At 47.7% G+C, this 26,128-nt stretch overlaps 1 protein-coding gene across 3 annotated transcripts in view; it reads left to right on the top strand.

Moving 5' to 3' along the window:
* The window catches only part of VWA3A (von Willebrand factor A domain containing 3A), an 81,123-nt gene that overhangs the window by 40,802 nt on the left and 14,193 nt on the right, over window positions 1-26,128 (top strand). For all 3 annotated transcript variants that reach the window (XM_033217780.1, XM_033217779.1, XM_033217778.1), the window contains 14 exons: window positions 753-833; window positions 1,310-1,404; window positions 3,434-3,553; window positions 9,009-9,083; window positions 9,389-9,533; window positions 10,933-11,128; window positions 12,378-12,448; window positions 15,405-15,557; window positions 17,224-17,314; window positions 18,645-18,755; window positions 20,057-20,154; window positions 21,537-21,674; window positions 23,528-23,636; window positions 25,493-25,637. In XM_033217780.1, the coding sequence (XP_033073671.1) occupies window positions 753-833; window positions 1,310-1,404; window positions 3,434-3,553; window positions 9,009-9,083; window positions 9,389-9,533; window positions 10,933-11,128; window positions 12,378-12,448; window positions 15,405-15,557; window positions 17,224-17,314; window positions 18,645-18,755; window positions 20,057-20,154; window positions 21,537-21,674; window positions 23,528-23,636; window positions 25,493-25,637 (1,628 nt within the window). The remainder of the gene's footprint in view (window positions 1-752; window positions 834-1,309; window positions 1,405-3,433; window positions 3,554-9,008; window positions 9,084-9,388; window positions 9,534-10,932; window positions 11,129-12,377; window positions 12,449-15,404; window positions 15,558-17,223; window positions 17,315-18,644; window positions 18,756-20,056; window positions 20,155-21,536; window positions 21,675-23,527; window positions 23,637-25,492; window positions 25,638-26,128) is intronic.

Raw genomic sequence — 26,128 nt, 5'->3', positions numbered from 1 at the left:
ATGGGTGAATGGATGGAAATCTGAACAGGTGGAAGGGTAAAATGGAAAATGGAAGGGTGGATGACAAAATGGAATAAAGGACAAATGAAAGAATGAAAGTAGAAATTAAAGTAAGGATGGAAGAATGTAGGAGTGAAAGGATGGAGAAATGGAAGGAAGGAATAATAGGTGAATAGAAAGATAGCAGAAAGATGGAAGACTGAAAGGAAGAGAGAGGAGTAAGGGACATATAGGTCTAGCAGTGCGTGGATGAATGACTAGATGGATGGAGTGATAGAGAGATGGATATGTTGCTTGGTGGAGGATGAAAAAACAAGATGAACAAATTGGATTTTCAAAGCATCTGTGAAGGCCTGTCTAGGTTTCCAAACCTAAGAAGCTATGGCCAGTATATTTTAAGGTCTCCAACTGTGCTCTCTTTTACTAAAACCCTCCAACCATATCTTCATGACTCTGATGTTCAGAAAAGCCTCTCAGGAAGACAGCCTGAGAGGCTTGCTGTCAGGCATGGTCCATTCAGGGGATCACTCTCTCTAAGGCTCTCTACTTCCAGTTCCAGACAAGGCAATGACCTGGTGGTGGTGGTATTGTGGGATGTGTGTGGTGGAGTTCTGGGAGGGAGTTCAATCCAACCTCAAATGTGTTCAGAGCCCACTTCCCTCTCCTGCACCTGATTTGGAGAACCAGTGCCCAAATTAAACTACATGTACTTCTGTTCACCTGCTCACCCTCCTGCCCGTGCCTGAGAACAGAAGGCAATGATACAATTTGAATGGCACGATGGGACAGTGAAGAACATTCATGTGGACCCACCCTTCCTCTATGAGTACCAGGTCAGTGATGGGTTCAGTCAGTCAGAAAATGGGGTGCAGGAGGCGGAGATGGGAGGAAGGTTCCCTGGGCTATGGAGTCACCAAGCCATTGACTAAACTCCTTCTTGTAAAGAGGGACTGTGTGCTCCACCTACAGGCCCTCTGGAGCTTTGGCCACCTCCTCCCCAAGCAGGGACCTCAATGCCTCAAAAAAAAAAAAAAAAAAAGAAAAAAGAAAAAAAAGAAAAAAAGCCTCTAATCCTCTGGGGAAAGATCTGCTTCCTCCCCCATTTGATGCAATGAAATACCGTGTGACTCTTCCCTTCCTGGTCTTGTGGCGAATTTGTCCATGATTTAGTGGAATGATTATACTGCCTGGATTCCCAGGGACTTGACACACCATTCCCTGAAGCCCACCTGGGTATACCTACTTCCCCTCAGGCCCCTTGGTTGCTCAGCCTTTGAGCAGCCGCTCACTGTGGCCCACATCTCTGCAGAAACAGCTCAACAGAGCTATGCGGATGTACGAGAGGCGGATCGAGTGGCTCTCCCTGGCCAGCAGAAGAATTTGGGGCACTGTGTGTGAAAAAAGGTACCTTTCCTAAGCAGGGTTCTTATCCTTCGTGGGTCTGGTGTGTGACATGACATTTATCTGACTCATGAATTCCCTGTTGGTATCATCAGAAGCCATCACTTAGATTAGGGATTGGGAATCTCTCAGCAGAAGCCTCAAGGGAGGAAAAAGTCACCACCACCATCATTGATGTCAATAATGTCATCGTTTTGTTACTGAGCATTTTTGCAATCCCACCGCTTTGGGAGGCCAAAGTAGGAGGATCGCTTGAGTTCAAAAGTTTGAGACTAGACTGGGCAACATAGTGAGACCCTGTCTCTACAAAAAAGTAAAATAATTAGCTGGGCATGGTGTTGTACACCTGTAGTCCCAGCTACTTGGGAGGCTGAGGCAGGGGCAGGAGGGCCGCTTGAGCCCAGGGGTTCAAGGTTGCAGCGGGCTATGATTGTGCCACCGTGCTCCAGCCTGGGCAGCAGAGCGAGTGCCTGTGTCTACAAAAAAAAAAAAATCACACCTTCTCCCTGGCCAGAGCAAATGGGTCATGGATGAATGGATCCTCCCACCCAGCCAGAGGTGTAATGTTCTGATTGGCCAGGGTCAAATGCCCATCCCTGAAGCTTGCAGTGGGCTCAGTTTCACTCAACTCAAATTGACTGATAGAGGCAGAGGTGTTTCCCAAAGGAAAATCGGGATGGTGTTGCCAGATAAGGTAATGGATGTTGAGTTGGGAGAAACAATAGTTATCTATTATGGCCATTATTATGATTCCATATCTTGTTTGATGAATTAACATTTATAAATTGTTATATTTTATAATACTATACATCTATTATTATTATATTATTATTATTATTATTATTATTAGAGACAGGGTCTTGTTATGTTGCCCAGGCTGGTCTCAAACTCTTGGCCTCAAGTGATTCTTCTGCCCCAGCCTCCCAACATGTTGGGATTGCAGGCATGAGCCACCACACCTGGCCACTATACATCTATTATGTAATTTTGTTCTTGAAGCAACCCTGTGATGAGTCTTACAAGTAGTTTATAGTTAAACTACTTAAACAAAGATCAAAGAGGTTTTATGACTTGCCTAAGGCCACACAGCTGGTATGAAGTGGAACTTGAACCAAGGTCTTCTGACTGTAAATCCCATGGATTTTCTTTTGCTATCCATAGCTGTCTCAAAATGAGAATGGGGCAGGAGGTAGGAATATAAGTTTGAAGTTGTAAAACGAGAGAAAGAACGACTGAGGCTAGAGATCTTAAAACAGAAAGAGAGCAAACAAAAAGATAAAAATATTTTCGAAGAGGCCCAGATATACCTAATTCCTCATGTTACTTGCTCAGCTGGTTTTTGTTTTCTCTACAAAGACCCCAACCTATGGTGGGTGTAGTGACTCATTCCTGTATTTCCAGCACTTTGAGAGGCCAAGGCAGGAGGATCACTTGAGGCCAGGAGTTCAAAAACAGCCTGAGCAACATGGGCAGACCTGCTCTCCACAAAAAAAAAAAAAAAAAAAAAAAATTAGCTAGGAATGGTGATGTGTGCCTTTGGTCCCAGCAACTTGGGAAGCTGAGGCAGGAGTATCTCTTGAGCCCAGGAGGTTGAGGCTTCAGTGAGTCATGATCGCACCACTGCACTCCAGCCTGGGCAACAGAGAGAGACCATCTAAAAATATATGTATGTGTGTATGTATGTATGTATGTATGTATATTCATATTCTGACCTATAAAAATATTGAATGCTAATTCTTTAAAATAAATCTATGAAAATCATTATATGAAGCCCCTACCCCTTAAGCCACCTCCACCATGAGGCTTTATTCTATTACAGCATCTCTTGGGAGAGAAGGAGGGGTTCCATGACCCCATTAATCTACCATTGTAAGCCCACCTCTCTTGGCCTCAAACCACAGAGAAGATTTTGGCCAGCTATGAATTTGGCATGCAAAATTCCCTTGGAAAAAACTTTAAATAGTAAAATGGAACAAAATAAACATTATCTTAGAGATTCGGTTCTCCTCTTAAAGCTCGTGTTTCCTTTTAGGGTGGTTGTACTGCTCGATATCTCTGCGACCAATTCCATGTACATTATTCATATCCAGCACTCCCTGCGGCTGCTGCTGGAGGAGCAGTTATCCAACAAGGACTACTTCAACCTCATCGCGTACGTGTCTCCTGGCTCCTGGGGGCAAGGGTGTGTCGTGTGTGTTTGGATGCCATCGTTATGCTGAGGCTTTGGACATTGCCGGATGACAGATATTGACGTCATAGTCACCCGGCCTCCTAGGATAGCCATCAGTTTATCTGATTTGGATGATCTTGTTTGGGGCATTGAATAATTAAATGGTTGCAGGACTGTCCTACTGGAGCAAAGGTGATAAGTGACCCCAAAACACACTGCTTGATCAACCAGGATAAAGTAATTCAGCCCATTGGCCCATTTGGCTTCCAAGACAAAACAGGCAGAAGAGGAAAGGAAGGACTCCAGCCATGCCTTAGTCTCAGTCCTCAGCCTGACTCCAGCAAGCCCCACCTTTTCAAACATTTAGGATTCCAATTCTAAATTTAAATTTAAATTGTATATATAAATTTGGCCGGATGCAGTGGCTCACGCCTATAATCCCAGCTCCTTGGGAGGCCGAGACAGAGGATCACTTGCATCCATGAGTTTGAGACCAGCCTGGGCAACATAGTGAGACCCTATCTCTTTTTTAATAAATAAAAATTATACATATACATTTAATTGTGTGTGTGTGTGTATATATATAAATCGTATGCAATTTTTAAAACTGTATAGTTTGGAATTAAATACAATGAAGATCAGAGAGGTTTTGAAGATTTGAACTTTCTTCAAATTTATATATAATTTTAAAATTATATATAGTATAGTTTTAAAATGTTAATATAGTTTTAAAATTATATATTATATGTAATTATAGTACATATCTAGCATTTTTAATTTAAAAACTATATATATAGTTTGTTTTTGTTTGTGTTTTTGTATTTGTTTTGAGATGGAGTCTCACTCTGTTGCCCAGACTGGAGTGCGGTGGCTTGATCTCAGTTCACTGCAGCCTCCTCCTCCCAGGTTCAAGCAATTCTTCTGCCTCAGCCTCCCGAGTAGCTGAGTCTACAGGCACACACCACCACACCTGGCTAATCTTTGTATTTCTTTTTTTTTTTTTTTTTGAGATGGAGTCTCACTCTGTTGCCCAGGCTGGAGTGCAGTGGCCGGATCTCAGCTCACTGCAAGCTCCGCCTTCCGGGTTTATGCCATTCTCCTGCCTCAGCCTCCTGAGTAGCTGGGACTACAGGCGCCCGCCACCTCGCCCGGCTAGTTTTTTGTATTTTTTTTAGTAGAGACGGGGTTTCACTGTGTTAGCCAGGATGGTCTCGATCTCCTGACCTCATGATCCGCCCGTCTCGGCCTCCCAAAGTGCTGGGATTACAGGCTTGAGCCACCGCGCCCGGCCTAATCTTTGTATTTCTAGTAGAGATGGGGTTTCACTATGTTGGCCAGGCTGATCTCGAACTCCTAACCTCAAGTGATCCTCCTGCCTCAGCCTCCCAAAGTGCTGGGATTACAGGCTTGAGCCACTGAGCCCAGCCATAAAAACTATACATATAATTTTTTTAATTGCATACTATTTTAACTAACAAGGGAAGACAGAGAGAAAAGGAACCCACTTAAAGAGTAGATTTTTATACAACCTCAAACGAAATAGGGCATTTTCTAAACCTATTAAGTCAACAGTTAGTACTAGATATTATTCTGTACCAGAGCCCAATCATTCCCTAATAAACTCTACAGAAAAATATTTATGGTAACATTATAGATAAGGAATTTTATTTATTTATCTACCCATTCATTCATTCAGCAATGTTTCATTGACAATCTGCCATGAATCAGTCCCTGTGCCAGGCACTGGGGAGATGGACATGAAGACACACAAAACCCATCCTCGAGGAACTCACAGCCTAACAGTGGGAGACAGGGATGTTAAGAAGTGCTATTAAGTGTTTTCTATAGAAATGAGTAGATAGCTAGGTATGGGACTGCAAGGTATCAGTGGCAGGATCAGTTCATTCCACCTGTGAGGAGTAGGCTCAGGACACCTTCATGGAGCAAGTGCCCCTTCCGCTGGGTCTTGATGAATGAGTAGGTGTTTGCCTAGCACCTGAGAATGATGGGATAGGGAGAAATGGTGTTCCAGGTAGAGGCAACAGCATGAGCAGGGGCGTGAGGTATGTTAGAGCTTTAGGGACCATCAGGTAGTTCAGCATGGATATGGGGGTGAGAGGGAGAGAATGTGCATGACAGAAATAACAGGTGATGGAGGACTGATACAGGCCATGCTCACGAGTTTCCTGTGCTATAGGATATAAAGGCACTGGAGGATTGCGAGCAAGGTACGAATACGATCGGGTTTGCATCTTCAAGTGCTAGAGCAATGCTGTGAAGGAGGAACTGAAGGGATGTAATACCAGAGGGAAGAGACCAGTTTGACTCTTGCAATTGCCTGCCCTAGTGTTGAGTGGGCTTAAGCCAAGGCACTGTGAATGGAAGAAAGAGTGTGTGGCCAGTAAGAATGGCCATTATTAAAGTCAAAAAATAACAGGTGCTGGTGAGGTTTCAGAGAAAAAGGAACAATTACACACTTGTTGTGAGTGTAAATTAGTTCAACCATGGTGGAAAGCAGTGTGATGATTCCTCAAAGACCTAAAAACAGAACTACCATTCAAACCAGCAATCCCATCCCTGGGTACATACCCAAAGGAATATAAATCATTCTATCATAAAGACAAATGCATATATATGTGCATTTCAGCACTATTAACAATAGCAAGAGATGGAATCAATGTGAATGCCCAACAGTGGTAGACTGGATAAAGAAAATGTGGTACGCATATGCCACGGAATACTATGCAACCATAAAAAAGAGTGAGATCATGATCTTTGCAGGAATATGTATGGAGCTGGAGGCCATAATCTTTAGCAAACTAACACAGGAATAGAAAACCAAATACAGCATGTTCTTACTTATAAGTTGGAGCTAAATGATGAGAACACATGGACACATAAAGGGGAAAAACACACATGGGGGCCTATTGGAGGGTGGGGGTGAGAGGAAGGAGATCAGGAAAAATAACTGATTGGTACTACACTTAATACCTGGGTGATGAAATAATCTATATAACAAACCCCCATGACAGGAGTTTACCTATATAACAAGCCTGCACATGTACCCCTGAGCCCAAAATAAAAGTTAATCAAGAAAGAGGTGCATGGAGGCTGGGCACAGTGGCTCATGCCTGTAATCCCAGCACTTTGAGAGGCCAAGGTGGGCAGATCACGAGGTCAGGAGATTGAGACCATCCTGGCTAACATGGTGACACCCCGTCTCCACTAAAAATACAAAAAATTAGCCAGGCGTGGTGGCAGGTGCCTGTAGTCCCAGCTTCTCGGGAGACTGAGGCAGGAGAATGGCATGAACCCAGGAGGTGGAGCTTGCAATGAGCCGAGATTGCGCCACTGCAGTCCAGCCTGGCAACAGAGCAAGACTCTGTCTCAAAAAAAAAGAGGTGCATGGAAAAGATTTTAGGGAGTTAGAATCTACAGAATGTTGTCCCTGGCTGTAGGGGGTGAAAGAATGGTGAAGAGAAGATGATGCCCAAGAAGAACAGATCTCTGAAGGGAAAGATGGTTTTATACATCCAGAGTCTGAGACACTCAAGAGTTTGGAGAACATTAGGAGGAGGAGGAGCTCCAGTGAGGAGACCTAGCCAAGAAATAAGGGGTTTTGAGCCATCAGCATTTTGATTATATGAATGAAATAAATGTTAGTGCAGGGATTGCACCTGTGGAGATGCGAAGGGGAGAGAGAAGACAATCAAAAGCAGCACTTGGGAAACACCAGCATTTGAAGGGTGGGCAGAAGAAGGGAACCACCAAAGGAACACAGGAAAGGAGAACCCAGAGAGGTGGGAGGAAAACAAGAGAGAAAGGTGTTGGGACGCTATGTTAGTCCGTTCCTGCACTGCTATAAAGGAGTACATGAAGGTCGGGCGCAGTGGCTCACTCCTGTAATCCCAGCACTTTGAGAGGTCGAGGCAGGTGGATCACTTGAGGCCAGGAGTTCGAGACCAGCCTGGCTGACGTGGTGAAACCCCATCTCTACTAAAAATACAAAAATAAGTGGGTCTCAGTGGTACAGGCCTATAGTCCCAGCTACTCCGGTGGCTGAGACATAAGAATCACTTGAACCCAGATTTATTATCCAGCGATAATAGGGATATATTTCCACTGGTGGGGGAATGGAGGGCATTGTTCATCTCTACCAGAGAATGCCCCCAGGGTGGAAGTTTGACTGCAATGGGTTGAGGAGGTGAGGAAGTGGTGGTATATCGTGTTTCCAGGGAGCTTCTCCACAAGGGGAAAGAGGAAAGAGTGAAGTTGCTCATAGAGTAGCTTCCCAGTGGAAGGAGGATGTTCTTATCAAGTATAGAGAGTCTGAAACAGGTAGAGAGGTGCTGGGGGCAGAGGGAAGTGGAGAGAAGTTGGGAATGTGTGGATGTGAGGGCAGAACTGTGGGGCAAAGTTTCAGAAGAGATGGGTGATGATGTCAAAGGCCAGGTGGAGGAATTAATCTTAAACTAGAGAGGGGACAACTTTTCATTCATAAAGAGTATAAATCCTCTTCTCAAGGATCTTAAATTCTGTCTTACAGGACAAATGAGACAATGTGGGTTTTCTGGATTTGGGGGTTTATTTGTTTGTTTTTTGAGACAGGGTCTTGCTCTGTTGCCCAGGCTGGAGTGCAGTGGCACAATCATAGCTCACTACAGCCTCAGCCTCCTGGACTCAAGTGATCCTCCCACCTCAACCTCCTAAGTAGCTAGGTCGACAGACATGTGCCACTATACCCAGCTAATTTTCTAGAAATGAGGTCTTGCTATACTGCCCAGGCTAGATGTGTATTTTTTTTTCTTTACCAAATCCTGTTGATTACATAGATGTGTATTTAAAAAAAAAAAAAACACAGCACTTTGGGAGACTGAGATGGGCAGATCACAAGGTCAGGAGATCGAGATCATCCTGGCTAACATGGTGAAACCCCATCTCTACTGATAATACAAAAAAAATTAGCCGGGCATGGTAGCAGGCACCTGTATTCCCAGCTACTCGGGAGGCTGAGGCAGGAGAACGGCGTGAACCCGGGAGGCAGAGCTTGCAGTGAGCCGAGATCCCACCACTGCACTCCAGCCTGGGCAACAGAGTGAGACGCCATCTCCAAAAAAAAAAAAAAAAAAACTAAAGTATGGATAGGGAAGGGAAATGTGGAGCCATGCTAGGGGAGGTTAAATGGGGCCACACGCTGTAGCTCAACGCTTCAGAAAGAAAGCTGACCAAAGCTGGCTCACGCCATGTCTTGGCTGAAGCATGTTGGGACATATGACCCACAAGGAAATCTCAAGGCTGGCCCAGGCCAGTGACATCCTCACATTTTAGGGGATCTCATCAGAATTTTGTCCCCACTAAAATGCTGCAAAGCCCAAAGAGCTGGGCCGCCAAGTGGACCCCCCCCAGCCTAAGAATGAACTCTCTTTGCTTCTTAAAGGTTTGGAAGCACAATTGAAAGCTGGAGGCCTGAGATGGTTCCCATGAGCCACGACAATTTACAAAGTGCCTGGCGGTAGGTGATGGGCAGAGACTCCGTAGGGCTGTGTCGGAGGGAAGGCTTGCAGGCATTGTTTTCTCTGTCCCCCTCTCCACCAGGAAGTAGCTCTCTAGAGTCCCTGACCCCAAACAACCATGGGCAGAAATCAGAAAACAGCTTCCTTCTGTCTGCTGCTCTCCCCACCTGGCCGTCTTCACTTTGTGAGAGTGATGACATCAACTCCATCACGTCTGAGATGGCAAAGGCTCTCAACTACTCCCAAAATGTATGCCCTAGGCATGGGCCAATGACCCTCAGCATGGCCATCTCTGCCTCCCCAGGTGGGCCCTGAACCTGCGGTGTTGGGGCAGCAGGAATGTTCTCAGCGCCCTGCGGAAGGCTGTGGAAGTGGACTTCAAGGACAAAGACAAACACCAATCGCAGGGAATCTACCTCTTCACTGGGGGCATCCCTGACCAGGACATGGTGGGTAGGCCATGTCCTGGATGTCCATTATCCTTTGCGACCTCATCCATCTTCCCCCAGGTGGATACCTTGCCAAGGTTTCTGCAGCATGATTTCTAAAGCAGTGCTTCTCACACTTTAATGTATAGACAGGCACCTAAGAATGCTGTTAAAATGCAGGCCCTGGAGACCAGATTGGGCAACATAGGGAGACCACATTTCTATAAAAATTTTAAAAATAACCTGCCATGGTGGCACATGCCCGTAGTCCCAGCTACTCAGGAGGCTGGGGTGGGAGGATCGCTTGAGCTCAGGTGCTTGAGACCAGCCTGCACAACATAGCAAGACCCCATTTCTACAAAAATAAAATTTAAAAAATTAACCAGATATAGCCAAGCATGGTGGCTCATGCCTGTAATCCCAGCACTTTGGGAGGCTGAGGCAGGCAGATCATCTGAAGTTGGGAGTTTGAGGTCACCTTGACCAACATGGAGAAACCCCATCTCTATTAAAAATACAAAATTAGCCAAGCGTGGTGGCGCATGCCTGTAATCCCACCTACTCGGGAGGCTGAGGCAGGAGAATCACTTGAACCCTGGAGCGGGAGGTTGCGGTGAGCCAAGATTACGCCATTGCACTCCAACCTGGGCGACAAGAGTGAAACTCCGTCTCAAAAAAAAAAAAGTGTGGTGACGTGTGCCTGTAGTCACAGCTACTTAGGAGGCTGAGGCAGAAGGATTGCTTAAGCCCAGGAGGTCAAAGCTGCAGCAAGCTATGATCATGCCCCTGCACTCCAGCCTGGGCAACAGAGCAAGACCCTGTCTCTTTAAAATATATACATACATATATACATACATAGTGCAGATCCTGGTTCAGTAGGTCTGGGATGGGGCCTGGGAGTCTGCATTTCTAGCAGGCTTCCAGGGGATGCAGATGCTACTGGTCTAGACCACGCCTGGTGTCAGGAGGCTCTCAGGTCCAGCTCCTGACCACACTCTGTTAAAATATTGAGAGACGGGAATTGAACAATGAGATCACTTGGACACAGGAAGGGGAACATCACACACCGGGGCCTGTTGTAGGGTAGTGGGAGGGGGAGGGATAGCATTAGGAGATATACCTAATGTAAATGATGAGTTGATGGGTGCAGCACACCAACATGGCACATGTATACATATGTAACAAACCTGCATGTTGTGCACATGTACCCCAGAACTTAAAGTATAATAATAAAAAAAAATTAAAAATATATATATTGAGAGAAACTGCAACCCAGGTTCATCTCTTTCCATCCTTGTGCCAAGGACTGGACCAGGCACAGAGAGGGCCCTGGAGAAACATGGCCAGGCTGGGCTGCCCAGAGCCCCACATCTTCAAGGCCCCCAGCTGTGTGCCCCTCTTACCTTCTCTTCCCCACCAGCCTACACTCAGCGCCTACATGGCCGAGGCCTGTAGTGGCTGCGACCTCCAGCTGAACGTGTGTCTCTTCTACGTGGGCGAGCCGAAGATGGACACCACGCCCCCTGCCTGCTATGCCAGTCGCACTGACACGGCCGCCGCCTACAAGGAGGTCACCCGGGCTGCAGGTGGCCGCTTCCACTGGTTTGGAGACACAGGTACATGAGTGTTTCCTCATCCCTTTGGCTCATTCCAAACAGTTGCCTCAGCACCAGCATAGCTCCCTTAGACCACAGATATATTCCAGAAAAGCAGCTTGTGAAAATCCCATTTTAAAATGTAAAACTGTTCCTCTGAAGATAGATAGCAGTGATGGTTGCACAACAATGTGAATGCACTTAATGCCACTGAATTGTACACTTTTAAATGATTGAACTAGGAAGTTTGATATTATGTATATTTTACTGCAATTTTTTTAAGTTAAAAAAAGTAGGCCGGACACAATGGCTCATACCCATAATCCCAGCATTTTGAGAGGCCAAGGTGGTCCGATCACTTGAGGTCAAGACTTTGAGACTAGCCCAGCCAACATAGTGAAAACCTGTCTCTATTAAAAATACAAAAAATTAGCCGGGTGTGGTGGCATACACCTGTAGTCCCAGCTACTCAGGAGGCTGAGGTACAACAGAATTGCTTGAACCCAGGAAGCAGAGGTTGCAGTGAGCAGAGATCATGCCACTACCCTCCAGCCTGGGTGACAGAGCAAGACTCTGTTTCAAAAAAAAAAAAGAAGAAGAACTAAAACTCTGAAAGTATATTATGGGTCAGGTGGTGGCTCACACCTGTAATCTCAGCACTTTGGAAAGTTGAGGTAAGTGGATTGTTTGAGGCCAGTCTGAGACCATCCTGGGCAACATAGCAAGACTCTGCCTGTACAAAAAAATTAAAAACTAAAAATATATATATTTTAGAATGTCAGAGCTAGAAGGCACCCTAAACATCCCTTAGATTGTTTTTTGAAGGGTGGCATGTTCACAGCACGTGGTTGGGAAGAGAGTAGTACATGGTACACAAAGCAACATTTTTTTTAGAGACAGGGTCTCCCTCTGTCACCCAGGCTGGAGTGCAGTGGTGCCATCATACTTCACTGCAGCCTCAACCTCCTGGACTCAAGCAGTCCTCCCACCCCAGCCTCCTGAGCAGCTGGGACTACAGGTGTCCACCACCACACCCGACTAATTTCTTAAATTTTTTGATAGAGAAGGGGTCTCATTATGTTGCCCAGGCTGATCTTGAACCTCAAGCAATCCTCCCTTTTCAGCCTCCCAAAGTGCTGGGATTACAGGAGTGAGCCACCAAGCCCAGCCCTCGAGTCACCTCCAGGTGGCTTTCTAGTATCCAAATGATAGGGATACTTGCCAGGATCCACACCCTGTCTCCCATGCTCACGATGTGCTTTGTTTCCAGGCATTTATGAGAGCGATGACATCAGTTCCATCATGTCTGAGATGGAAAAGGCTCTCAACTACTCCCAAAAGGTATGCCCTAGGCATGGGCCAATGACTGCACTGCCTTCTGTATTCATTTCCTGGGGCTACCATAACTGCCACAAATTGGGCGGCTTAAAATAACAACCATTGATTCCCTCACTTCCAGAGGCTAGAAGTCTGAAATCAAGGTGTCAGCAGGGCCAGGCTCCTCCGAAGGCTCTGGGTGAAATCTTTCCTTGCCCCTCCCTGGCTTCTGGTGGCAATTGGTATCTGTTTGTTTTTAATTGCACTGGTTGCTCTTCTAAAATGGCAAGGAAGACTTTACTTAAGACTGTTGCAATAGGGGAGAGAGATTGAACTCAACTCTAAATAATAGCAAAATAGCTGGAGATTTATAGCCAACGAGCAGAGTCAGTGGATGGAAAATTACTAAGAGAACTGGATAAATATGATAGGTAAAAGGATTCTTGTTAAACAGAGCTCTTGCTAAAGGCAGACCAAAGACTTAGATATCAAAAATAGAACTGGGCACAGTGGCTCTCACCTGTAATCCCAGCACTTTGGGAGGCCAAGGCGGGCTGATGCTGGAGCCCAGGAGTTTGAGACCAGCCTCGGCAGCATGGTAAAACCCCATCTCTATTAAAGAATTTTTCAAAAATCATTAAAAAAAAGATATCTCAGATGGGAGATGAAGAACTTGATTGGATATCAAGGATGGGACAGGTCTCACTAAACTGACTTAGCAGACTTCTTTGCCAAAACTGAGTTCAGCAGGCCAAGGTCAGGGCCTCATTGAGAAGATGGTTTAGAGGAGCCTGGCTAAAGTTTGGTCAAGGTGGGAGTCCTTTGAGACTAAAATGTTACTTCCTCGGAGAGAGGAGTTCAGCAGGACAAGATACAATGAGAGAGGTAGCTAGGGGCCAGATCACGTGAGGAGCAATGAATATCTAAGGAAGAATTCCCTGGACTTGCAAGTGATTGAACAGGCAGTGTGAAAGAGAAGACATCCAAAGTGACCCCCAAGCTCCTCACTGGGGCACCCAGTAGACAGTGAGGCCATTGACCAAGATGGAGAAAACAGGAGGAAAAGCCCATGGAAGGACAGTGCAGGGAAGGCTGGTCTGGGACAAGGGTGAGTTTGTGGAGCCTGCGAGATAACAAGTGAGGGTACCCTACAGGCAGGTGGGAAAAGACATGGCTGGAGATGGAGATTTGGGGCAGTTTAAGCCACAATGATGGACAGAGGGCACTTAGCAAGGCTGTGGTCGAGGCAATGGAGTGGAGGAGCCTGTGAAGGAGACTCCTGGACTCCACCACTTGCAGAAGGACTCACTTCCCAGACAACTGTGGACTCCTGGGAGGGCAGGGCCACATCTCCATCTTCTATTCCTCTGTGGCCACTGGATCTGCAGATCTGTGGCTCCCCCTGCGTGCCTGTGCTGTCTTCCCCAAAAGGAACCCTTTTGGTGCTTTTAAAATATCCCTTCCCGGCTGGGCGCGTGGCTCATGTCTGTAATCCCAGCACTTTGGGAGGCCGAGGCAGGCAGATCTCAAGGTCAGGAGATGGAGACCATCCTGGCTAACATGGTGAAACCCCGTCTCTACTAAAAATACACACACACACACACACACACACACACACACACTAGCTGGGTGTGGTGGTGCGCACCGGTAATCCCAGCTATTCTGGAGGCTGAGGCAAGAGAATCCTTGAACCTGGGAGGCAGAGATTACAGTGAGCTGAGATCACGCCACTGCACTCCAGCCTGGTGACAGAGTGAGACTCCGTCTCTAAATAAATAAATAAATAATAAAGAAATATCCCTTACCCTCAGATGCGCACAGTCCCATTCCCTCATCTGATAAACTCATTCATATGGTGTTAATGGGCAATGACTGTGTGATTCACCTTTCCAGAGGATGCTCATTTACATTTGAGTGGTGTCTTCTGGAGCTTTGATTGAGAATAATTGCTGGGGAACCAGTCAGGCTGAACGGCCCACAAGTGGAGGCCACAGTGTCTCACAATGGAAGGGTGCTGGCTTTGGAACCAGACCCACCTGGTTTGAATTGAAGTTTCTCTACACACTGATAAGATGGCCTTAGATGAGAACCTTAAGCTCACAGAGCTGTAACTGTAATAGATCTGTTGCCAGATATGCATGGCAAGTCAATACGCAGAGACACTGCGTTGTGGCAGAGAAAAAAAGTTTAATTGTCAAACGGCCAAACGAGGAGGTGGGAGGGAACCTCAAATCCATCTCCCCGGGGAATTTGGCATTAAGGTTTTTAAGAGTATTGCAGTGAGCTGAAGTGTGGAGATCACTGACTAGTTGAGTGCAGGCTGGAGTCATGGGCAGGGGAGATGAAGAAGCTGTGTTCTCATGCTGTTCCTATTCCTCTGGGGGTCTTCAAACTGGTTGGCATCAGCTACTTTGCTGGAATTCGGGTCTGAAAAACATCTTAAGCAATTCTTAAACAAAAGCCTTGTGATTCTGATGTCAGAAATCCTATCTAGAGGAACAATGGGGATGCAAACAGCCAGGATCTGGTGCTATGTGACTTTAGGTTACCAAGAAGTGGGGCTATCTGCAGCCTGATCAGGGCTTCATGGTAACTAGATTTTTGTCCAGAATTCTTGTTAACTCTGTGCTGACAGCTTCAGAGCTTTGGTTTCCTCATGTGTAAAATGGGGAGACGACAGCACCTACCCTACTGGCGTAGCTGACGTGACCTGTTGGCATGAGGGTTGGAGACTCCCAAGTATCCACTAACCCAGAGCCTATGCCTCCCAGGCCCCCATACCTGGTCCTGACTGTTGTTCATAGGATTGGTCTTTAGCACTCTCAGCCCCAGGTGGCTTTCTAGGGATGAAAAGAGGAATCCAAGGGGTGTCAGAGGTTCCAGTGGATACAGTCCCTTCTGCTCTGTGTGTGTGTGTGTGTGTGTGTGTGTGTGTCCACAGTGGCTGGTGGTGCCACTGACCCTCCCAATCCCACTGCAGTGTGCCTTCCTCATGGCCTCCCTGAAGAACCATTCAAGAAAAGTACTGGGAAGTGCAGCCCTCCTGAAAGAAAAACCAAAGACACTTCAGCTAAGAAGTCAGCCCAAGAAGCTCTGCCCTCCCAGGCCCACCGCCCCTTTGGGGGCCAGAATGGTTTGACTCCGCTCCTAATAACACGCACAAGATTTGGTTTCCTGTTTGTCCTCTGGTCTTTCCTGGGTCTTACAATGGCTGGGGCCAGTGGGGATGGGGTGGGCGCTTCAGTGGTGAGTGTCCCGTGGGTGCCTCTTGCCCAGGCCTCCGGGGGAAAATCTCCCGCGGGGGGCCAGCTCCTCAGTTCTGGGGCTCCTCTGGCCTCCCCCACCCCACCCTTGGCTCTGCTAGCCTATCCCAGCCTTTTCCCTACCCTGGTACTGAGGATGCCACAGAATTGACACCCACCTGTTTCATCTGATGGCTTATCCTGGAGGGTCTCTTGGAGGCAAAGGATTTAGGGTCTCTAAGGGCTCTTCCCACTGCCGCCCAAGACTTTGCAGGGGCCGATAGGAGCCTGAGGGTGAGCTGCACCTGCTAGGGGTTTATCCCCATTCACAGCCTGTCAATTCTGTCCTCCATAAAATACCCACCCACCTTGGCAGTCAGAAGGGCTCTAGCGGAAAGACCTCAGAGGCACCTGTGCTTGTGAGCAGACTGGGAGGGACACCTGTGAGTCCCTCAGCATTGCATGTCTCAGACCCTGTGAGTGCAGTCCATGTTCAGAATGTGGAAATCCATCCCAGACCGTAGGTAGCAGATTCCCAGTCAAAGGGCTGCCTTTCCAGGAGAGCCTGTGCAGCCAGGCTCTGCCCTTGTTCGGGGAACTCCACCAGGTTTCAGGAGCCAGCTCAGGCACTTCACCCCCTCCTCAGGGGCTGCCTCTTGAGCCTCCAGTGCTTCCTGAGTGTCTCCTGAAACCAGGCCAGGTGCTCCCCAGAGAGTGACTTTTTAATGACCGCCACACTCCGGTCGTGGCTGAGAATGAAGGAACTCTTCCCTTAAAACAGATGCCTAGGCCAGGCGCAGTGGCTAACACCTGTAATCCCAGCACTTTGGGAGGCTGAGGCAGGTGGATCACGAGGTCAAGAGATTGAGACCATCCTGGCTAACACGGTGAAATCCCCTCTCTACTAAAAATACAAAAATTAGCCAGGTGTGATGGTGGGCACCTGTAATCCCAACTACTCGGGAGGCTGAGGCAGGGAGAATTGCTTGAACCTTGGAGGCAGAGCTTGCAGTGATCTGAGATCATCCTGCTGCACTCCAGCCTGAGTGACAGAGCCAGACTCCGTCTCAAAAAAGAAAACAAACAAACAAAAAACTGAGGTGCCTGATAAGGCAGAGAAGTTACCTAAATTTCTGTTGTCGTGCTGGAGGCCCAGACATCCCAGTCCATTAGGAAGAGGGGCAGGTAACTGATGAAGAAAGTTCTGGCAAACCCCCATAGCTCTCTCACTAGCAGCTGTCTCACTCTCATCTCACACACATACACATGCATACATACACATATGCACATGCACACACATGCATACATACACATATGCACATGCACACACATGCATATACACTCATACACACATGTACACACCCATACTTTTTCACCTCAAAACCCAGAGTCCCCTCTGAATCTGCTGCAGGAGAGGGGCCAAACCTATCTGAGGAGTCCCCTCCCTTAGGCTCCTCCCTACAAAAGTTCCTCATGGACAGATTGAGGTCAGGGTAACTGGGGCCCTGCCTGCCATGGGGAACACTCCTCTAATAGGAAAGACCACCTGTTTTCTAGAGCATTAAAGATGACCCTGACAGAGAGAAGAGCCCCCCGCTGATATCTCTGAAATGGCGTCCACTCAGTAGCAGAGATGGCATCTCACCAGGTAAGGCACGACCACAGTCAAGCAGGGTGGAGGGATGTCATGGTCACAGCTGAGGCATGGGTTAATAATGATAGTAACTAAAGCCAGGTGTGGGAGTTCGTGCCTGTAATCCCAGCATTTTTGGAGGCTGAGGTGGAAGGATCACTTGAGGTCAGGAGTTCAAGCCTTGACAACATAGCAAGACTCCATCTCTACCAAGAAAAAAAAAAAGCCAGATGTGGTGGTGCATGCCTGTAGTCCCCCAGCTACTCAGGAGGCTGAGGTGGGAGGATTGCTTGAGCCCAGAAGTTCGAGGCTGCAGTGAGCTATGATTGCACCACTGTGCTCTAACCTCAGTGACAGAGCAAGACCCTGGCTCTACCTTTTTTTTTTTTTTTGGAGACAGAGTCTCGCTCTGTCACCCAGGCTGGAGTGCAGTGGTGTGATCTCAGCTCACTGCAACCTCCACCTCCCAGGTTCAAGTAATTCTCGTGCCTCAGCCTCCTGAGTAGCTGGGACTACAGGTGGGTGCCACCATGCCTGGCTAATTTTTTGTGTTTTTAATAGAGACGGGGTTTCACCATGTTGCCCAGGCTGGTCTCCAAGTCCTGAGCTCAGGCAATTCATCCACCTCAGCCTCCCAAAGTGCTGAGATTACAGGGGTGAGCCACCACGCCTGGCCACATCTCTTAAAATAATAATCATAATAGCAATAATGATAGTAACTGAAACGATCAATGATCCTGAGTCTTGATCATGTGCCAGCCCATCTGCTAAGATTGTCCCATTTAGAGCCTATAATGATCAATCCTTTGCATCGGTACTCTATCAGCTTCCTATTGTACTGACAAAGGAACTGAGGCTCGGGGGGCTAAGGATCATGTGCCACTAGTGGTAACAGGCCTTCACAATCTTTATGAAAATATTCAGCTCATAGAACCTAAGACCATATATTTTATTTCTGATGTCAAAGGTATGGCTGAGTGGCTCAGAGCAGAGTTCTGGAGTCAGCAGGACCAGGTAGAATCATTGCCCTGCTTCTTATTGATGGAGTCCCACTTACCTCATCTGTAAACTGGGGGACTGTGAGGATGAAGCGAGGCAGCATACTCAAAGCACTTAGCACAATGCCAGGGAAGGATCTGGACTCGGTAAATGGTAGCTATAGCTATTTCTGATCCAAGCAAAGCCAGAGACCTGGGGTGGGGACACGGGGTGCCTTGAAGTTATCCTGGAGCCCCATTTCCTGGGGTGAAGTATAGCTGAACTTGAGTGTCCCTAAGCCAAGCTGGACAGCTATAGTGCAAGAATGCACACAGCTGCTCCAGCCAACAAGCCAAATGTTCTTCAGCTGCGGCCCAGCTGATGAAAGAAGGGATGATGGAACAGAGGAGGAAGACCAAGTCAAGGGAAGCAGAGACATCTCTTTCGCTGTTCTACACAGAGAAAGGGAATAACGTGGGTAAGTTAGAGGCTATGCAGGTGTCTGGACAGCCCCCTGCCCCTGGGGGAGCTGTAAGGGCAGCAGGTACCGCGGGAAGGAACCCCTCCTGCTGTCCCAGGACCTGGGCACTGGTGCCTCTGCAGCAAGCCTGTCCTCAAACAACTCAGTTCTCCCAGCCCCGGGAAATGGACATGCAAAATTTTGACAACAACCAGGGAATGAGAAAAGTCAATATTGAAGATGAGACCTCCTGAGATCCTCGGGCACTCCGACTCTGTCGACTAGGTGCAGTTTCCTTAGCTCTAAGGCAGATGGGAAGGGATGGAGATGATTCCCCTAGGCCAGCCTGATTGACTGCTGTGAAATGGTGCAGATCCCAAGAACAATTCATTGCTAGGCGGGAGGTTCCCAAACAGCCTTTCCCCATCCACCCATCAGCCTCCCTTTATACCTCTCAGCAAATTGCACTAAGGACTTTTACAGGCCGGGCGCGGTGGCTCAAGCCTGTAATCCCAGCACTTTGGGAGGCCGAGATGGGCGGATCACGAGGTCAGGAGATCAAGACCATCCTGGCTAACACGGTGAAACCCCGTCTCTACTAAAAATACAAAAACTAGCCGGGCGAGGTGGCGGGCGCCTGTAGTCCCAGCTACTCCGGAGGCTGAGGCAGGAGAATGGCGTAAACCCGGGAGGCGGAGCTTGCAGTGAGCTGAGATCTGGCCACTGCACTCCAGTCCGGGCGACAGAGCGAGACTCCGCCTCAAAAAAAAAAAAAAAAAAAAAAAAAAAAAAAAAAAAGGACTTTTACAACTGACTTGATTGACAGAGAAATTGACGTGAAAAGGAGCAGGGGGAGGGAAGAGAGGTACACAGAGTGACCATCTTAGTTCATTTGTGCTTCTATAAAGGAATACCCAAGGCTAGGTAATTTATAAAGAAAACAGATTTATTTAGCTCAGGGTTCTGCTGGCTGGAAGTTTGGGCATCTGGTGAGAGCCTCAGGCTGCTTCCACTCATGGTGAAAGGCACTGGGGAGCTGGCATGTGCAGCGATCACATGGAGAGAGAGGAAGCAAGAGAACGGGGAGGTACCAGGCTTTTATTTAACAGCCAGCATTTGCAGCAAGTAATAGAGGGAGAACTCACTCGCTCCCCACCCTGTCACCAGGGAGGGCATTGATCTATTCATGAAGGAACCGTTCCCATGACCCAAACACCTCCCATCAAGCCCCATCCCCAACACTGGGGATCACATTTCATGAGGTTTACAGGGGCTCAAACATCCAAACTATAGCAATGACCTTACTCTGCTTCTCCTAGGCTCGGTGTACAAGAAGTACCCTCAAGGAAGGGGCGTGAGAAGGATTAGCTCTTCTATTGACTTACCCAGAAAGGATACAGTTTGCTCAAGCCAAGAGGTATTAAGTCGCTTGTACCAGCACATGCCCATTAAGCAATAGGTAATTCCTTCCACCAACCATTACTTCTAGGAGTGGGGGGATAATCAGAAATGGGAACAGGCCGGGCACAGTGACTCACACCTGTAATCCCAGCACTTTGGGAGGCCGAGGAGGGTGGATCACTTGAGGTCAGGAGTTCGAGACCACTTGGTCAACATGGTGAAACCCCTTCTCTACTAAAAATTTAAAAATTAGCCAGGTGCAGTGGCATGCCCTATAGTCCCAGCTACTTGGGAGGCTACAGCATGAGAATGGCTTGAAACCAGGAGGTGGAGGTTGCAGTGAGATGAGATTGCACCACTGCACTCCAGCCTGGGTGAGAGAGGAAGACTCTGTCTCAAAAAAAAAAAAAAAAAAAAAAAAAAGGACAAACCTGATAAGAACAATTCCTTACTATGGCAGATTCAAAATCGAGGTCTGCTACTTCCTGCCTGGGTGACCTTGGGCAGGTCACCTAGCTACACTCAATCTCACTGCCTTTGTAAAATAAGGACAATTGTGCCTGTCAAATAAGATTGATGTGAAGATTCATTAAAGTGAAATCAACGGAAATCCCCCATCTTGTGCCTAAGGGGATGGTCATCCCACAACTATTCAATAAAAGCCTGAGCTTGGGTCTGATTGTGTCGATGGCAGATGCCATCCCTGACAGATGTCCCTCGTTGTGACAAGGAGACTGAGATTATCCTAATTGGGTTAGAGTCTGAGTTTTTGACCAATCGGGGCTTTCCACTCAAATGTTGTGGGTGGGATTGAAATGGATGTTGGGGAAGCAACAGCATCCACTAGACTAGGGTCTGGGAGGTGCTCAATAGATTTTGTTGTTCACCCCCAATATTTCTTTTTTTTATTTTTTTTGAGACAGAGTTTCACTCTTGTTGCCCAGGCTGAAGTGCAGTAGCACTATCTTAGCTCACTGCAACCTCCGCCTCCTGGGTTCAAACGATTCTCATGCCTCAGCCTCCCAAGTAGCTGGGATTACAGGCATGCACCACCACGCCCAGTTAATTTTTTGTATTTAGTAGAGATGGGGTTTCACCATATTGGTCAGGCTGTTCTCAAACTCCTGACCTCAGGTGATCCACCCCTGTCAGCCTCCCAAAGTGCTGGGATTACAGGCGTGAGCCACTGCGCTGAGCCTGCCCCCCATATTTCTTGTGCACTTCTCCCCCAAAGCCAGGGAAGGAATTTGCATGGGATGGATGCTCAGTGAGGACCTGGGAATCCCACATTTCAAACATCATACAGGTTTCAAACATGAGGTTCTCATAGATGAATCAGATGATCATTCAGTTAAGTCTGAATTGCCTAAGATAATAGTTCTTTCCTTTATTCTAAAGTGGATGGCAAAATATGGGCTCAAAAAATTGAAGCTAGAGATTTCCAGATGCATGGGTCCCAGCTGCACTCATCAAAAGTCAGGACAGAGGTCAGCATCAGCCAAACACTGCAGCATCTTCCCCAGCGTTGAGATCCATGTAAGTCACGATTTTCATCACCATTTTTTTTCTCCCCCAACTCAGCTGCAAATGGCAGAGAGCAGTGTAGGGCACTGTGGCCTCTATTTCTGCTTGTGGGAACTGCCCTCCTCCCCAAAATGGGACTCCCCTCACCAAATAGGAGATGCAAAATCCTGTTGGAAGAAAAGCCAACTTCCCAGAGGGCCTAAGATCCCATTCCAGGGTTAGATGGGCTCATTGGAGTAAGAATTAGAAACAATTGCTGAGGCCAGGTGCGGTGACTCCTGCCTATAGTACCAAGTGCTTTGGGAGGCTGAGGTGGGAGGATTGCTTGAGCCCAAGAGTTTGAGACCAGCCTGGGCAACAGAGCAAGACCCCATCTCTGGAAAAAAAATTAGATTAGCCAGGTGCAGCTGTGTACCTGTAGTCCCAGCTACTTGGGAGGCTGAGGCAGGAGGATTAGTTGAGTCATGGAATTCAAGGCTGCAGTGAGCCGTGATCACGCCACTGCACTCCAGCCTGGGTCATGGAGCAGGAGCCTGTCTCTTAAAACATAAAAAGGAAAAGATAAGAAAAAGTAGCAATTGCTGAGAAGATTGGACCATGGCTGAAGTGTTCACCCATAAGAATGCTGTACCCCAATACTGAGGATGGTTCTGTTATGGCAACAAATAGGGGTTGTGATAGAAAGTGAAGGGTTCTCTTCTCTATTTTCTGATTTTGGGGTGATTTTTTATTGCTTTGACACTAGAATAAGTAAATTTAGTACAGAATGAAAATCAGATCATTCCTCTCCTTGCCCTTTTATCCTACATTATCAAGATTAGGGGAAACTAAAAATAGCCACAAAATTCAAAATTATTCACTAGAGGAACACACGGTCGTTCTAGTATGCTGCCCCTCTCCACCCAAAGTCATTATTTAGTTCAAAATTTATGAACTTCTTACCCCACCATTAAGAGTTTTCTATTTTAAAATTTAGAGATCATTGACCGGGTGCAGTGGCTCATGCCTATAGTACCAACACTTCGGGAGGCTGAGGCGGGAGGATCACCTGAGGTCAGCAGTTCAAGACCACCCTGGCCAACACAGTGAAACCCCATCTCTAGCGTAAATACAAAAATTAGCCAGTCATGGTGCCGTGCGCCTGTAGTCCCAGCTACTCAGGAGGCTGAGGCAGGAGAATCGCTTGAACCCGGGAGGCAGAGGCTGCAGTAAGCCGAGATCGCACCACTGCACTCCAGCCTGGGCAACAGAGTAAGACTCTGTCTCAAAAAAAAAAAAAATTAGAGATTATTATGATTTTTATTAATACAGCAACTGCATTTGCCAAAAACCAAAATCATCCTAATTCCCTACTCCTTTGTAGAACCATAAATCTACTAGTTTAATAAAAGAAAAAGGCTTTAAACAAACAAACAAAAAACATATGCTTAACAGATGGTTGTTTTTTATGGGTTTTTGTTTGTTTGTTGAGACAGGATCTTGCTCTGTCATCCAGGCAGGAGTGCAGTGGTGCAATTGCAGCTCACTGCAGCCTCTACCTCCCTGGGCTCAGGCAACCCTCCCACCTCAGCCTCCCCTAAGCAGCTGGGACCACAGGCATATGCCACCACGCCTGCTATTTTTCTGTTTTTGGAAGAGATGAGGTCTCCCTATGTTGCCCAGGCTGGTCTTGATCTCCTGGGCTCAAGCAATCCTCCTGTCTCGGCCTCCCAAAGCACTGGGATTACAGGGATGAGCTACCATGCCCAGCCAACAAATGTTTTGAGAATTGTTAACCATGATGGAACAAACAATTTTAGGGGGTGATGGGGATATGAAGAAACGGCTGATGGGGTGGATACTTGCCTCCACTTGCCTTAACCCAGGGAGTGGTGAGACACATTCAGTGGACGCCTGGGGAGATGGAGGTGTACATCAGGCACTTGGAGAAGGTGTTAAGGCGCTATGTCCAGAGGCTGCAGTGGCTGCTGTCCGGTGAGCCTGTCCACTGCCCTGAAGGGTGGAGGAGCATGAGGGGATGTGGAAGGCTACCCCCAGGGACCCCAGTATCAGTCCTTCCAAAGCCAGGCCTTCGAGAACTGCAGATCAGAGGATTAGGCCAGGAACATCATCCAGGTACAACATGACACTGGGAGGCTGGGCGTGGTGGCTCATGCCTGTAATCTCTGCACTTTGGGAAGCCGAGGCGGTTGGATCACCAGTCAGTAGTTTGAAACCAGCCTGGCCAACATGATGAAAATATAAAAATACCCTACTAAAAATACAAAAAATTAGCCAGGCATGGTGGCGGGCACCCGTAATCCCAGCTACTTGGGAGGCTGAGGCAGGAGAATTGCAGGGGTTGCAGTGAGCTGAGATCGTATCACTGCACTCCAGCCTGGGCAACAAGAGTGAAACTCTGTCCAAAATAAAAACTTACAGTGGGTTCAGAGGACAGGCAAGGGGCTGGATAACAGGTAGGTCGAACATGGGCCCAAGAGCTCCAGCGGGAGCTCACACACGTCACAGCCTGCTCTGCAAGGCCACCTGCCACACCTTGCCTTCCTGCAAATGACAAGGGGCTCACTGTCAAAAGGTTTGCTTTAATATTGACTGGGCCCTAGCAAAACAACCCCTGGAGGTACAGATGGTAAGGGGAACTAATAGAGCAGAAACCCTCTGTTTATTTATTATTATTATTATTTTATTTTAGAAACATGGTCTTGCTCTGTCACCTAGTCTGGAGTCCAGTGGTGCAGTCATGGCTCACTGCGGCCTCGAACTGGGCACAAGCAATCCTCCCACCTCAGCCTTGCAAGGAGCTGAGACTACAGGCACGTGCCACCATGCCCAGCTTACTTTATTTATTTTTTTAAGATACAGAGTCTCGCTATGTTGCGCAGGCTAGCTCTGAACTCCTAGGCTCAAGCGATCCTCCTGCCTCGGCCTCCCAAAGTCCTGGGATTATAGGTGTAAGCCACTGCGGACCTCTTTTCAGAGAGCACCAAGTCCCCTCCTGGAGAGGCAAATGGACAGGGTTGGGCTGTGGATTAAGAGATGGTCTGAAGCATCAAACCCAAGAAGGTGGGCAGACAGCTAGAACTGCACAGGAGGGGATTCAGGCTATGGGGCCTGGAGGGTTTCTAGGGCAATAGGAGGAGGGAGGAAGGGAGTCCTATATGGAGATCCTACAGGTGGCCTTGTATGTGCCACTCAGGGTCTATGTAAATTCATTAGGTCCAGTCCTCTGCAGTAGGACCTGGTATAGATGGTCCACAGACAGGGGCATCATGATAACTGCTGCTCCAGGTACAGTTGTCAGGTCAGAGGCTGAGCTGGGACAGAGAAGCCATGAGCCTCTCTCTACTCTCGGTTCACATTACCCCTGGGAATGGTGACTTAAAACCAGAGACCCAGCGATTTCTTTTGTAGTACAAGTCCCCCAGCTGACATACCAGTACACACCCAAACACTATCTAATACTTCAAAGCAATATCATGATACTATTGATATCATTATAGCAATTATAGCAATATCATGATACTATTGATACTTTAAGGATGAGGAAACTCAAGCCCAGGAGGTTTAACCGCTTGTACAACTCATCACAGACAAAGCCAGAGCTGAAATCTTGATCTCCTAAAGCCCAAACCACTGATCAGGTCTGCCCTTGGACAATCGCCCCCTCCCACAGCACCACAAAGGCCGTCTCCCAGTGGGGTGACATCCGATCAATGATCAGGCAGGCAACAGGTGTTGCAAGACTTTATAGTTGATAGATACAGTGAGGGAAACCACCCAGGAGGAGGGACCCCTCACCCCCTGCCTCTGCCCCACCTGTCTCGGAGCAGGGAGCCGCCGACTGTTTGGCACCATTTTGGAGAGCAAAGTATGCATTTTGCTGGACACGTCAGGGTCCATGGGCCCTTACCTGCAGCAGGTGAAGACAGAGCTGGTTTTGCTGATTTGGGAACAGCTGAGGAAGCGCTGTGACAGGTAAGAGGCGAAGGCTGATCAGGAAGATCAAAGGGGCAGTTCCCGGGGCTTCCCTGGTCAAGCACGCCGTCTCCTCTCAGTGTCAGCAGGCCTGGAGTTTCTGAGATGCTCTTCTGAGTAACGCATTTGAGTAGGAAAGAGCACTGTATTCTGCTCTGCTGTGAAGGAAAGCAGTTTTTAGAGGCTGGGTATGGTGGCTTATACCTGTAATCCCGGCAATTTGGGGGGCCAAGGCAGGAGGATCACTTGAGCTCAGGAGTTCAAGACCAGCCTCAGCAACAAAGTGACACCCCATCTCTACAAACATTTAAAAATCAGCTGGGTATGGTGGTGTGCACCTGTAGCCCCAACTACTTGGGAGGCTGAGGAAGGAGGATCACTTGAGCCCAGGAGGTTGAGGCTGCAGTGAGCTATGATTGCACCAGTGCACTCCTGCATGGGCAACAGAGTAAGACGCTGTCTCAAAAAAAAAAAAAAAAAAAGGAACGCAA

The sequence above is a fragment of the Trachypithecus francoisi genome, unplaced genomic scaffold (assembly GCF_009764315.1).
Source record: "Trachypithecus francoisi isolate TF-2019V2 unplaced genomic scaffold, Tfra_2.0 Lachesis_group10, whole genome shotgun sequence".
NCBI classification, from domain to species: Eukaryota; Metazoa; Chordata; class Mammalia; order Primates; family Cercopithecidae; genus Trachypithecus; species Trachypithecus francoisi.
This window is presented reverse-complemented; position numbering and strand designations above follow the sequence as displayed.